At 43.0% G+C, this 14,736-nt stretch overlaps 1 protein-coding gene across 1 annotated transcript in view; it reads right to left on the bottom strand.

The window, feature by feature from the left end:
• Window positions 1-14,736, bottom strand: part of LOC130214383 (myozenin-2) — a 16,376-nt gene extending 1,640 nt beyond the window's left edge. The window contains exons 1-4 of the mRNA XM_056446047.1: window positions 14,590-14,736; window positions 11,522-11,609; window positions 10,312-10,466; window positions 25-187 (exon numbers count right to left, since the gene is read on the bottom strand). Coding sequence (XP_056302022.1) covers window positions 25-187; window positions 10,312-10,466; window positions 11,522-11,591 — 388 coding nt within the window. The 5' untranslated portion in view covers window positions 11,592-11,609; window positions 14,590-14,736. The remainder of the gene's footprint in view (window positions 1-24; window positions 188-10,311; window positions 10,467-11,521; window positions 11,610-14,589) is intronic.

Genomic DNA, 14,736 nt, shown 5'->3' with positions numbered 1-14,736 from the left:
AGATACACATTGTGCTGTATTTACCAGGTGCAAGCATGCTTGGGTTTCCTTTTTTAGCCACTGTTTGCTTGAGTGTGGTGACCAGGCTGTTCTTTCCAGGCTGGGTGATGTAGATTTCAGAGGTGAATTGCTCACTTCCTTGCTCCCCTTCTGTGGCACTTTGGCCTAGAAGGTTTTCCTCTAAGGGCTAAGCATTGTTAAAACATTAATAATCACTAAACCAACACAAAAATAAACATTTTAAAAAGTTGTCAAAGAACTTCAACTTGTCAAAGACAAACTATTTTAGGCTCCCAAAAAGATAATTTCTGGGAATAGTTTATAAAGAAACACCATTTCAAGTTCTTTAGGAAGTTGTGAATGAAACCTAAATGGTACCCAATGGCCTGTTTCCACTGAGCAGTTCGGTACAGTACTGTCAGTTTGCACTGTTAAAGGTAGTAAAAATGTAACTGTTATCACTTTTTTTGGCACTGTTTCACAAGGATACCTAGCACAGCAGAATGGTACCAAAATGGTGGAGCTAGACTTCTGCATCTGAATGCGATCCAAGACCTGTGGGTGTCCATATTCCTGCATCAGGCTGTATCCCGAGCTGATGCTGTGGTCGTCATGGAGGAATGGAGTGCATGAGACTGATTACTGAAAGACCACCGTGACAAACAAGTAACCTCATTGATCCTGAGGGCCAGCCTGACCTCCCGCTGGTGCCCTACTCACACCTGCAGTTCTCCACGATAGACGTCCAGCTTTTCCAACCTCTGGTGCCTAGACTGCAGCTCCACACAGGAAGTTTGGCCAGAAAATAATGGTCGTGCCCAACAGAGCCTAGTCTCTCTTTTCTTCTCAAGGTTTTCGTCTCTCTTCACTTCGTCAATTGGTGAAGTTTTTTTATTCCTTGCCACTGTCACCACTGGCTTGCTTGGATCGGGACCTGAGGAGCTGCGCTTCGGTAGATTCGCTTTACAGTGTTTGAACTTTCAGCAAATTTAAACCACAATGAACTAAACTAAACTTCAACTCGGAAATCTGGAGTTTACTAGAACTATGTTAAGCTGCTTTGACACAATCTACATTGTAAAAAGCGCTATATAAATAAACATGAATTGAATTGAATGCTTTTGGTTTACAGAGAATTGTCACCAGTGCGTGCTACAAGCCAGGAGAATGACAACACAGGAAGTGCCATTTTGAAGTACACAGCTGAGACATGACACCTGAAGGCTCAAAGCAATGAGCCATGGTCGACCTGGGCTCAAACAAAGCTTATTGTCTTGCAACAAACAGCAAAAAGCTAAAAAAAAAAAAAAAAAAATCTGCTGTGTGTCCTCCATTGTTGTTTACGAGGAAGTTTGGTGCCACTTTCTCTATTTGTGATCACTTGTGTCTATTAAAAAAAAAAAAGAATTTGTGTTGATTAGTGTGATACGTACTAAACTGAACTGTACCTCACAGTAGAAACAAGGCACAAGCAACTATTCTGTTTGTTTTTGGTACCTTCCATTGGAGTCCCTACAGTAGCACAGTAATCTGCTACCCAAAAGGAGAAGATGGACTCACTGCAGGACATTAATTGGTTGGAAAATTGTCACTTGTGCATGCTGAATAGGCCACCGTCTTTGCGCTCAAATGACATCAGTTTCTATTTTCTCATATACACACTTATTAACTGTATTGCACAGAACAGCACCATTAGATTCTTGCACCATTGGCTCACTAGGTACAAACTAGGTATAAACTAGGTACTTTCATCTGTCGTTATCTGAGAACTGAACTCAACTCTGAAACTCTTGAATTACTTGCTTTCTCACATGCTGGAATCCTCTTTTGCTCAGTGTTATGAAGCGGACAGGAGACAGAGGTAAGGAAACGTTAGGGTGTTTATTAAATGACAACAAGGAGCACATGAAGGATAGCCAGGAGGATCAGGAATGATGTTGGGGTCTTTTCCTCCGTGGCTGGGTAACAGGAATACACGAGGACGGACAGCACACACCAGATACAGCTGACAGAGGATGACACAGACTTGGAAGGACTGGAAGACAGGACGATTCGGGAGGACCAGGAAGACTAGGAGGAATACAAAGAGAACAGGTAAGTAAATCGTTTGTTTTAGCTGAGGATGACTACGCTGAGTGGTCGCTCAGTTGTCCGCTTTCGTCGAGACGAGCCCGGACAATGAGCGACTGGAGTGCTGTGCTTTTATCTGGTGCTCGTGAATGTGATGCAGCTGTGTGCTCATTAGAAGTCAGGTGATGGTGATCTTCGTGAGTGGGGGTCGTGAGAGCCTGACCAATCCATGACAGTACCCCCCTCCCCAGGGCCCGCTCCTGAGGGCCGACACCTCCGACGCCGTGGTGGTCTCCCTCTGCCTCTAGGCGCTGGGAACTCAGGGTGGCTCTCATGAAACTCCACCATGAGACTAGGATCGAGAATATCAGCTCTGGGAACCCATGTCCTTTCTTCGGGGCCGTACCCTTCCCAGTCCACCAGGTACTCCAACTGGCCACCACGACGTCGGGAACGCAAGATCTCCTTCACTGCGTAGACGGCTCCTTCTTCTAGGAGCAGTGGAGGAGGGGGTTCCTCTTCGTGGTCAGGCTCTGTGGAGGGAAGAACAGGATCGTGATAGGGTTTCAGGAGTGATACGTGGAATGTAGGGTGAATACGGTAGTGAGAGGGTAATTGTAGTTTGTAGGTGACGGGGTTAACCTGTTCCACGATGGTGAAGGGACCAACAAATCGGGGACTTAACTTGCGAGAGGGCAGTCGCATGCGTATGTCCCGGGTGGATAGCCACACCTTTTGTCCGGGTGTGTATCTGGGTTCTTCAGACCTTCTCCTATCGGCGGTTACCTTGCTTCGACGGACTGCCCTCTGCAGATGTTGATGAGCCTCGTCCCAGACTCTCTCGCTCTCCCGGAACCAGTGATCCACTGCGGGGACATCAGATGGTTCGCCATCCCAGGGAAAGAGCGGTGGTTGGAAGCCCAGGACGCACTGGAATGGCGTGAGTCCGGTGGAGGGTTGCCGCAGTGAATTTTGGGCATATTCTGCCCAGCCCAAATACTGGCTCCAGGAGTTCTGGTGACCACTGCAGAAGGTCCTCAGGAACCGTCCCACCTCCTGAATCTTCCTCTCTGTCTGCCCGTTGGTTTGGGGATGATATCCAGAAGAGAGGCTGACGGCCACACCTAGGAGCTTGAAGAAGGCTTTCCATAGACGTGAGATGAACTGTGGACCTCTGTCCGACACAATATCTTCTGGAATACCAAATGACCTGAAGACTTGATTAAAGATATTGTCGGCAGTTTCAAAGGCTGTGGGAAGACCTTTCAGAGGGATTAGTTTGACAAACTTTGAGAATCTATCTACTATGACTAGAATACAGGTATTACCTTCTGACGAAGGGAGGTCAGTGATAAAGTCCACTCCTAGGTGTGACCAGGGACGGTTCGGAATCGGCAAGGGATGGAGCTTTCCAGCGGGTAGATGACGTGGGCTCTTGGATTGGGCACAGTCCTTACAGCCCTGAACATATTGCCTCACATCCCTTGCCATGTTTGGCCACCAGAATCGTTGGGATACTAGCGAGAGAGTATTGTTGATCCCTGGATGTCCAGTGCCTAGCGAGGTATGTAAGGAGTGGATCAGATCTACCCGGTGTTCAGGTGGTATGAACTGCCGATGAGGAGGGCATCCCGGCGGAGCAGGGGCTTCCGGAGTGGCAACGACTGGAGGAGCGTTCCAGGTGATCGGACAAATGGAGATGTGTTCGGGAAGAATCTTCGTTGGGAGTTCTTCATGATCGTGATGCTCGTGTAAACGAGAGAGAGCGTCTGCTCTTAGATTCTTGGGTCCTGGACGATAGGAAATGGAGAAATCAAAACGTGAGAAGAAAAGTGACCATCTGGCTTGACGTGGACATAGTCTCTTGGCCTCTTTGATGTATTGGAGGTTTTTGTGATCTGTGATCACCTGGAACGGATGTTTGGCTCCCTCCAACCAGTGACGCCACTCCTCCAAGGCTAGCTTGATTGCTAGAAGCTCCCTGTCTCCTATGCTGTAATTCTGCTCCGCCGGGCTCAACTTCCGAGAGAAATAGGCACAGGGATGCAGTCGGGGCGGTGTATCATGATGTTGAGATAATACTGCCCCGACGCCGGTGGTGGATGCGTCCACTTCCACCACGAAAGGAAGATTTGGGTCAGGATGAGTCAGGAGTGGGGCCCTTGTGAACTCCTTCTTAAGAAGGCGGAAGGCTGCGGCTGCTTCTTTGGTCCACTCCAGTCCTTTGGGTTTACCCTTGAGGAGATTAGTGAGAGGTGATGTAATCCTGCTGTAGTCCTTGATAAACCGTCTATAAAAGTTAGCAAACCCAAGAAACCTCTGGAGCTCCTTAATGGAAGTGGGTTCTGACCAGGATAGAACAGCCTCAATTTTCTTCCCATCCATACGTATACCGGTTTGGTCAATGATGTATCCCAAGAAATGAATCGACTTCTGGTGGAATGAGCATTTCTCCGCTTTGAGGTAGAGGTGATGTTCTCTCAATGTGTGTAGGACCTCCGCAACGTGTTGGCGATGTTCGGCCTCACTCCGGGAGTAAATGAGGATGTCATCTATGTACACTATTACACAGTGGTGAAGAAACTCCCGGAGGACTTCATGAATGAAGTTTTGGAATACGGAGGGGGCGTTGACCAGACCGTAAGGCATGACCTCATATTCATAGTGGCCAGTAGGGGTCACGAATGCTGTCTTCCATTGGTCCCCCTCACGTATTCTTATCAGATTATACGCGCTGCGGAGGTCCAACTTAGTGAAGACTTTAGCTTCTCGGAGCTGTTCCAAAGCGGCTGGTACCAGAGGAAGGGGATATCGGTATTTTACTGTACCGTTATTTAGGACCCTGTAGTCGATGCATGGACGCAGCCCTCCGTCCTTCTTGGCCACAAAGAAGAAGCTTGAGGCGGCTGGTGATTTTGAGTGACGTATGTACCCCTGACTCAGAGCCTCCCTTATGTAATCTTCCATTGCATGATTCTCTGGAAGCGAGAGCGGGTAGATCCTACCTCTTGGCAACTGGGCATCTGGAACTAGGTCGATCGCGCAGTCCCATGGCCGATGCGGCGGTAGCTGGGAAGCTCTCTTGGGGCAGAAGACATCATGAAAGGAGCTGTACTCCTTAGGAATGTGGATAGACTGCTTCTCAGGAGGGCTCTCGACCGATGTTGCAAACAAAGAAATGGGGTTCCGACCTTGAAGAGGGAGATTTGGAAAACAGGCAGGTGTACATCCAGATCCCCATTTCTTTATCTCTCCTGTGCCCCAAGAGATGATGGGATCGTGCTTCACCAGCCACGGGCGCCCTAGAATGATGTCCATATTTGCACCCTCCAGAACCAGAAATTGAATCCTCTCTTGATGTAACAACCCCACTTGAAGAAGGATGTCTTCGCATTGTCGATGGATACGGGTCGAAGATCGAGTGCACTGGGTTATCGGTTGTATCTGGTATATATGCGAGGACGCCTCAGTACGGAGGTGGAGTTGACGACAGAGGGATTGGGAGACGAAGTTCCCTGCTGACCCGGAGTCGATGAGGGCTGTGACAAGGAGAGAAATAGAGGCAGTAGTTATTTGTACGGTGGTAGTAAGTGGTTTACATTGTTCAATATTCGTACTGAATACACTCACTGAAGTCCGAATGGGACGAAGGGGACACTCCATACGGGTGTGTCCACTGACACCGCAGTATAGACACAGACCCCGGGTCAGCCTCCTCTGTCGTTCCGCTGATGTCAGTCTTCCAGACTCTATTATCATGGGTTCTGGTTCTGGAGAGGCTGTTGACTCAGGCGATTGGAGGAGTGCAGACGAGGGGGTGATGGTGTCCTGTTGATAGGAACGGAGACGATCGGAACATCGGAGAGAATGTTGGATGAATCTCTCCAGACCCATTGTATCATCTAATGTGGCCAGTTGGATTCGGAGAGTGGGTTCCAAGCCGAGCCGGTACGTGGTCAACAACGATCTCTCATTCCATCCACTTGCAGCTGCTAGAGTGCGAAACCGGAGAGCATATTCCTGTGTAGATAGAGTACCTTGCTTTAGATGATACAGCTGCTCTCCAGCGGCTACTTCCCCATCAGAACGTCCAAACACCTCTTTGAAATACTCCGTGAAGGTAGTGATGGAATTCATGACCGGCCCGGCTTGGTTCCAGATCGTCTCAGCCCATTTAAGTGCAGGTCCAGAGAGTAGAGATACGATGTAGGCGATCTTCGACTTATCTGTGGGATATAGAGAAGGTTGCATTTCGAATATGAGGGAACATTGTAACAGAAAACCATTGCACTCCCCCGCTCCGCCTGAGTAGGGCGCTGGTCGGGCCATGGGACTGGAAGGAAGGGCCGAAGAAGAAACTGTGGAGGCGGAAGTGCTCGGTGCTGGTGGTGCGTTGGAAAGTGGAGCTGGTGGCTGTAGAATCCGCTTCAACTGGTCCACCAGCTCTTGAAGGTGATCGGGGGTGCTCATGTTGTCGTCGTTATGGGTCCGGGCTTCTGTTATGAAGCGGACAGGAGACAGAGGTAAGGAAACGTTAGGGTGTTTATTAAATGACAACAAGGAGCACATGAAGGATAGCCAGGAGGATCAGGAATGATGTTGGGGTCTTTTCCTCCGTGGCTGGGTAACAGGAATACACGAGGACGGACAGCACACACCAGATACAGCTGACAGAGGATGACACAGACTTGGAAGGACTGGAAGACAGGACGATTCGGGAGGACCAGGAAGACTAGGAGGAATACAAAGAGAACAGGTAAGTAAATCGTTTGTTTTAGCTGAGGATGACTACGCTGAGTGGTCGCTCAGTTGTCCGCTTTCGTCGAGACGAGCCCGGACAATGAGCGACTGGAGTGCTGTGCTTTTATCTGGTGCTCGTGAATGTGATGCAGCTGTGTGCTCATTAGAAGTCAGGTGATGGTGATCTTCGTGAGTGGGGGTCGTGAGAGCCTGACCAATCCATGACACTCAGTTTTGCATATTTAGACTTACAGAGCAATATAGTGCAATGTCATTGCATTGCGCAACGGGACTGCAATAGACGACATCAGCATTTCTTTACTGCCTGCCTCTGAGTTCAAGTTGTTAGGGCTAAAGTTGAACCAATCTTTCTGGCCCAGAACCCTCTTTTGTGCATGGACCAATCCAACAATGGAGATGGCCTGGGAATGTCTGCTGGAGTAGCGCTGATATAAAAGCGGTGCTAGTAGATTTGCCTCACTGAAAATCTTCAGTTTAGCTTAGGGCTGTTCACTTCCACTCAAGAAGTCATTCTGATGTAGTCTTATCAATTATTGAACACACCTAAAATAAATAATCAAAAGTCCTCTGGGTGACTAGAAACTTCAAGGCAGCAGGTTGGATTTGAAAAATGAGGTTTTAGGAGCATGATTGGACACCACTGGCTTCACTTTCAGACCACTTTCACAACCCATTTAAAAAAATGGGGTACAGTGGTCCCTCACTATAACGCGGTTCACCTTTCGCGGCCTTGCAGTTTAGCAGATTTTTTTGGACAATTTGACATGCTTTTTTTTTTTTTTACAGCGCATTGTGTTCTGAGTCCTGATTAGTGCATTTTGTGCAGTACAGAATGCGTTCGGCTTGCCAGGTTTACATAAATCTTCGATCGCTAGTAGTGTGACTCTGAAGTGCTGTACTGTATGTTTGTAAGTTTTCCTCCCAACAAACCCCATAATGTCAACGAAGCAATCTGCACCCTCAAAGGCACCTGTGGAAGCACCCAAAAAACAGATACTAAAAAGGATGCCAACAATTGCACGAAAAGCTGGTTTTCTGGACATGCTAAAGGAAGTTACATGACTCTGGGTGCCATTACGGAATAAATGAATGTTCTGTTCGTTAAATTCAGTTTTACAGCCTTAAATAATAATTGTTGAATAAAAAGCTGACTACTTCGCAGATTTTCCTACTGTGGGTTATTTTTAGAACGTAACTCTCGCGATTAACGAGGAACCACTGTACCTATTACCTAAAGGTGTAGTATGTAAGTTTGACACCCAGTGGTTGAAATAGGTATTGCATTCTTTGATCAAAACAAACACAAGCGCAGGTTGCCAGATTGAGGAACAACAAGGCTGATTTAAACCGTGTGCTAAATAAAAGCGACGGCACGTGTTTTCAGATGTTTTCCATATTAGTTGGGAGATTTTGTTCTAACCAACATTTATATTTTAGAAACGGCTTTTATTTCTTGCAGCTGAACAACAGAAAACTGATCACCTCAGGTACACCTCATGTGCTTTATTCAGAGTTAAATGCTAACAATGTGACTTTGAATGCCATTTCACATGACATTTATTGCCATACAACTGAAAGCAGCAGCAGATAGTTCACCTCAGATCTTGAAAATAAAATAAGCCGTTTAAAATTGAACTTTAGAGCCGTGACTCAAAACTAACACACCAGGGATACATGTGATTCAGCATGTACATTTAATAATTCTGTAGTTCTGAATGGCTGTATATACATTTCTGTTGTGTTTCATCTGGTGCAAACAGCCAAACTGTTTATCACTGCAGATCTCATCACGTAGCGTGTTGTAGCGGGTTTACAATGTAACCTGCTCACCTAGTGCTTACATTCGTAATATTTATATTATTTGCTAATTAATTACCTCATATGGAACTCTGAATCTGTGTCTCATTTCAGAGTCTGAACTGTCCACTGGAGGTCGCATTTCGGTCATGGACGCTTACTTTGAGGGCCTTTCTGAATGAATGAATGAAATATGTGATTTTCCATGAAGGCAACCTTGTGTGATGAAATATAATTGGCTAAACTGACATTGGGTCGGTAAAGAACCAAAACAAAGACAGCGTTCCACGCACGGAAAACGCATTTTCAAAGCAGAATAACTGACTTCAGCATGTTTTTCAGATAAACAAGAATGTTCCCTAAGCATGTTTTTTTAAATATCTGCAAACATATTATGGTTCTTTAATGCTTTAATAGGGCATCACTTGATTTGTATACATCTGAGATACATTGGAGAATGAAAAGTGGTCATTTTATATTTGAACAGAGCCAGATCAGAATGTGAATTTGCAGCTGATTGTGGTGTTTCCTCTTAAAACCCTCTAGGAGGCTATCTGATAGACTGCTTATCCTTAAGAATAACTGAGGACTGGGGTTGAGAAGCACTAGACTAAAACGTCAGATCATGAGGAGAAGTAACAATTTTAAGGTAAACTTATGGAAGGCTCTCAAAGTGTGCTTCCTTGACCGAAATGTGACCTTCGTTGGTCAGTAGACTACTAAATGAGACGCAGATTCAGAGTTCCACATGAGGTTATTAATTAGCAAATAATATAAATATTACTAGCGCAAACATTAGGCGAGCAGGATACATTGTAACCCCGTGTCCTAACAACACGCTACGTGACGACATCTGCAGTGATAAGCTATTTGGCTGTTTGCAACAGAAGAAACACAACAGAAATTTAAATACAGCCATTCTGAAGCAAAGAATACTGCACTTACTGTGCTCCGACAACATAAACCTGGTAAGGTTTATACTTTAATTAATACATATTAAACCTCTTTAACATTATTAAATGTACATGCTGAATCACTGGTGTGTTGGCTTTGGGTCACGGTTATAAAGTTCAATTTCAAACGATTTATTTTATTTTTAAGATCTGAGGTGAACTCTGAGGTGAATCTGCTGCTGCTTTCAGTAGTATGGCAGTAAATCATGGCATTCAAACTCACATTATTAGCATTAAACACTGAGTAAAGCACATGAGGTGTACCTGAGGTGATCATTGTCATAGTTTTCTGCTAAAATCTAAATTTCAGGTGTTGGTTAAAACAAACCTTCTTTTAATATGGAGAATATTCCTTCTATCGCGTGTCGTTGCTTTTATTTAGAACACGATTTAAATCAGCCTTTAGACTTGACAGTCAGGCACACTGCTGTTGGTGTCGTCCTTCTGGCAACCTGAGCTTGCGTTAGTTTTGAAACAAGTGTGCAATACCTAGTTCAACCACTGGGTGTCAAACCTACATACTGCACCTTTAAAAGGAGGCGTGCCACATAGCCCACCCCTTAACCTACCACTTATTGAGGAGTAAGCAAAACATACAAAAATGTGCAAACTCCTTTTCTTAACATAGGGAACAATTTAATTTAAATTAAATCAATAACTTTGCTGCATGAAGCTAAAATAGGGTTCATTTTAATTAAATCTTTAACCTTCATAAGTTCATAGGTCTTACATTGAGGTGTCCATGTGCAATGTTCTCCAAGGTGAACCTCTCCACTCGTTTGAGTCTCTCGTGAAACATTATAGATCCTCGGTTGGACCTCAGTTTAAGCTCCTCCATCATCAGATCCCGAGGAACACTGATCTTCTTTCCCAGGTTCAGACATGCTGATTTACGTGCACAGATAATACAAATACAATTTTACAATAATCACAGAACTACTATTCATTATTAGAATGTTACAAACTATTACTTACAACACTATAAACTGGTAATAACCTCACATAACAAGGTAAAGGCACTGCATTTAACCCTTGTGTACTGATTAAATTTACAACCCCTTTTTATGTTCGCAATTGTTTTTGCCTCATTGACTTCCATTATTTTTTGTAAAAATTAAAGCTTTTACCTCTTCCCAACTGGGAAAACCAACAAAAGAATTATATGCTGTCATGGCTTTGTATTCAAAAAAATTTGTTAGAATGGAAGTAAGTGGGGCAAAATGCAGCCACGAACATAAGTGATGGTAAATTTTAGTTGTGGTAAAATAAGGATAGTACATTTTAGTTATGGTTAGGGTTTTGTTTCATTTTTGAAAAATTTCAAAACATTTTCCCAAAATATGTGGCAAAATAGGATTTGTCCCCTAAAATCATTCCATTTGCTTAAACACAGAGAAATTTGTGGCCAAATTAAGACTCAAAGTCACCTCAGAGTGGATGAAAACATCCCCAACAGCACACACAAGGGGTAAAAAAACACATTCACGTTTAATCTAATTATATACCGTCATTCATGATTAACGTCAAAAAAGTTATCTGTCACAATCTTGACTCTGATTGAATGATTCAGTTTAAAACCGGCATCTGGGTGTAACTTCAGTCAAATACAGTTTGTTCTGTAACATTTAAGAGGATTCAAATCTTTCCCAATCAGGCATAGTTGAGTCATGGTCTCCTGGAGTAAAGCATTTAGTCTCCTGCTGTCATACTATATTACAAATGTCCTCACTGTTTTGGGAACCCAGTCAAAACAGTTGAGAGGTGCCAGAACAGAAAGTGATAATTTAGCTGTCTGCTTTCATTTAGACTGTTCAGCTTACCCCTATACTTCATAGTGCTTTGCTTTCAAGCTGATTTCATTGAGTCAGTTATATCCATTGACATGGCATGCTGTTTCTAGAAACTGACTTTTTTCTTCTTCTTCTTCTGATGTGTCTTACCTCTTTCTGTGTCCGAGGCGGGCTGCTGTTGCTCTTTTTCCCTGGATACTTCAGTATGTGGAACAGGCATGATGATGATCTAGATTAACTATATAAAACAAGTGCATCAAGACAATGGGGGGCTAGCTTGAAAATGTCAAGTAGTTGTAAAACAGAAATGTATTAAAATTATGAACCATGGTTTTATTACATGGTCAAACCCCAATTCAGCAATGGTCTAATCACTACATTAACCATATTTTAACTGTGGTGTTTGCAGTAAAACTGGTTAAACATATTGTCAGGCATCTTTTGACATACTGCTAACATATTTTAGCATCTTTCAATTACACTGCATGTTTATCACATAGCTCGCATCTATCTAACATGATTTACCACACAGCAAATGTTTCTTAAATAATCAAATCATTTAGCAAACATGTTCATATCAAGTTGCTAGCATGTTTTAAGTCACCTGTGTTTTAACAAAATGCTAACATGTTTTAACTAGTTGGTATGGTTAAATCGATTGCTAGCAGATTTCTAACCTGATTTAACTCTGTCAGAATGTTGTATCATGTGGGTAGCATGTTTTCCATCACAAAAATGAACCATTTTACTTAAATTAAAAGAAAACAAGACACATGGTTACAACTAAACCATGCTATTCACAATTCAGCACTCAACAGGCATATTGATGATCAAGATTAACTATAAAAAGCAAGGTTATCAGAAAAACTTGATGTTGGATTGAGAAAAATTAGACAGAAAGTTTGAATTAGCCTAGTTGTAAAACTGAAATGTAATTTAAAGAGCCCCTATTATGCGTTATTAAAGGTAATATTTTGGTTTTGGGGGTCTCTAACTACAGTTTGATATGCATGCATGCATGATATAAGACAATGCATACATTGTCTTATAAATATATGCATTTATTTTTCAGTGTTAGGCAGAGAGAAATGCCCATCACGGCTTATCAACAAGTAGTAAGAGGACAGAGTGTATGAGAGTTTAACACCAGCATATTGCTCTATTCTTAACCACAAGTAAAAACAGAGACACACATTCAGTATTAATCCACACAGTGGCAGAAGCTGAATTATTTTGAAACTTGTTCGCCACACGTGTGTAGGAACAGCTGATGGTGGCTAAAGCAACTACAAACGGCAGAGGATAGCAAGCTCACAAACGCATTTATATCCATAAACAAAGCGGCACGCGGCACGTTTTCAAAGTGGCTTTAGACGCGATATAAGAATATAAAGAGTTAACCAGATACAGTACAAGCAGTATTAACAAAACACAATTAAATACATAAGTTGCAAGCTAGAGAAAACAGGGAGGCAACCATTTTAATCACACTTACTTACACTTGTGAAATGGAGGAAGAAACCGATCCATGAACTGTGTACTTTAAAGTTCCTGTCAAGCTCTGACAAAGTCCCATACATCAATAGTCTTTTCTGATCCTTCCCCTACTGAAAAAAAAACAACAGCAAACCTAGGCGGGTTGGCTGGTTTTAGCTGGTCAACCAGCCTGGTTTTAGAGGGGTTTTGGCCATTTAGCCTGGTCTTAGCTGGTCAGGCTGGAAAAGGATCAGCTAAAACCAGCTTGACCAGCCTAGACAGGCTGGGAGCCCAGCCAAAACCAACTATGTCCAGCTTAAACCAGGCTGGTCAAGCTGGTTTTAGCTGGATTTTGCTGGTCATTTTCCAGCTTGACCATCTAAGACTAGGCTGGAAATGGCTTGAAACCAGCCTGGAAATGACCAAAACCCCTCTAAAACCAGGCTGGTCAACCAGCTAAAACCAGCCAACCAGCCTAGGCTGGTTTGAGCTGGATTTTTCAGCAGGGTCAACAAACGGCCAACAAATCCCCCATTGTAAGCGCGTAGATTGCTGAAGCACTCGTCAGAAAAATGACAGGAACATCTTAAGGCTGGGGCTGTAATGCTGAGGTATTTTTGCAAAAAATAAACTTAAACCACTGACTCTTCACAGACTCATCTTTGGGTAGGGAAACTTTCCCTCACACTTCAGAGCACAGTGCCTATATGACTTGATTGAACCAGGATCTGCTACAGTGTTTGTCTTCCTCTTTTTCTTTCTACAGCGCAAGCAACAAATAGGCGTGGCTTGAATTCTGTATCAACATCATGCAGACATTAAAGATTTGTTACAGCGGCATTCATTCCAAACACTATGAGTCGACTCTTTTATAGATGAATCAATAGTTTTAAACATGGTGCACTTTCAGATTTAAGTCTTAGCTGGATATTTCGCTTCACTTAGAGCTGTGTTACACACTGCATGGAAGGTCATTTTCAAAAACCCAATAATAGGGGCTTTTTAACCATGGTTTTACTATAAAATATATGTATTTTTATTTTAATCACAATTCAGACATGGTTTTCCTACATTAACTCTAGTTTAACCATGATATTTGTGGTCAAATTTTAATTATACAAATATTAATCAATAACTAAAAAACATGGTCATATATTTGTATTTCTAGCATAATTCAAGCACACTGCTAACATGTTTAGCACATTGCCTACATCTTAAAATGATTTACTACACAGCAAAAGTTTCTTAAAAAACACTTTTAACATATAGCTATCATATTTCTATCACATTTTAGAAAGTTGCTAGCATGTTTTATCGTGTCACCAGCATTTTAACACAGTACTAGCACTCTAGCATGTTTTAACTTGTTGGTTTGAATTAACTGATAACTAGCATGTTACCTATATGATTTAACACTCCCAGAACATTGTTTCATGTGGGTAGCATGTTTGATTACCCCTGTTAGCAATGTATTAGTTAAAAATATATATATTTTGCTACATTAACCATGTTTTTTTATCGTAAAACAGTAGTTACTGGAGTATACACTTTACAATACTAAAACCGTGGTTGATTGTCCTAATGGTTAACGTTAGTATATTTATTATTCAGTTTTATATTTTCCCAGCTGGAATGAATCTGATTGGACCCTTTCTTTACATTAATATCCTTTCATTTCAAATCAGGCCTGAAAAAGTGTAGACCAGAGAAGAAATTAATTCTATTATTACATCAAAACTTACCAATTTGAAATCCTGTCTTTGCCCTGCTGTCAGTCTCGCTGATGTGCCCCGTCCTGAGGTAGAAACACTTATGTGAGCCCACATCAGACCCACCGTGGACCTTCTTTTCTGCCCTGTTAGATCACTCTCTTATTATAGCAAGTGAGG

This window comes from Danio aesculapii, chromosome 21 (assembly GCF_903798145.1).
Source record: "Danio aesculapii chromosome 21, fDanAes4.1, whole genome shotgun sequence".
Taxonomy (NCBI): Eukaryota; Metazoa; Chordata; class Actinopteri; order Cypriniformes; family Danionidae; genus Danio; species Danio aesculapii.
This window is presented reverse-complemented; position numbering and strand designations above follow the sequence as displayed.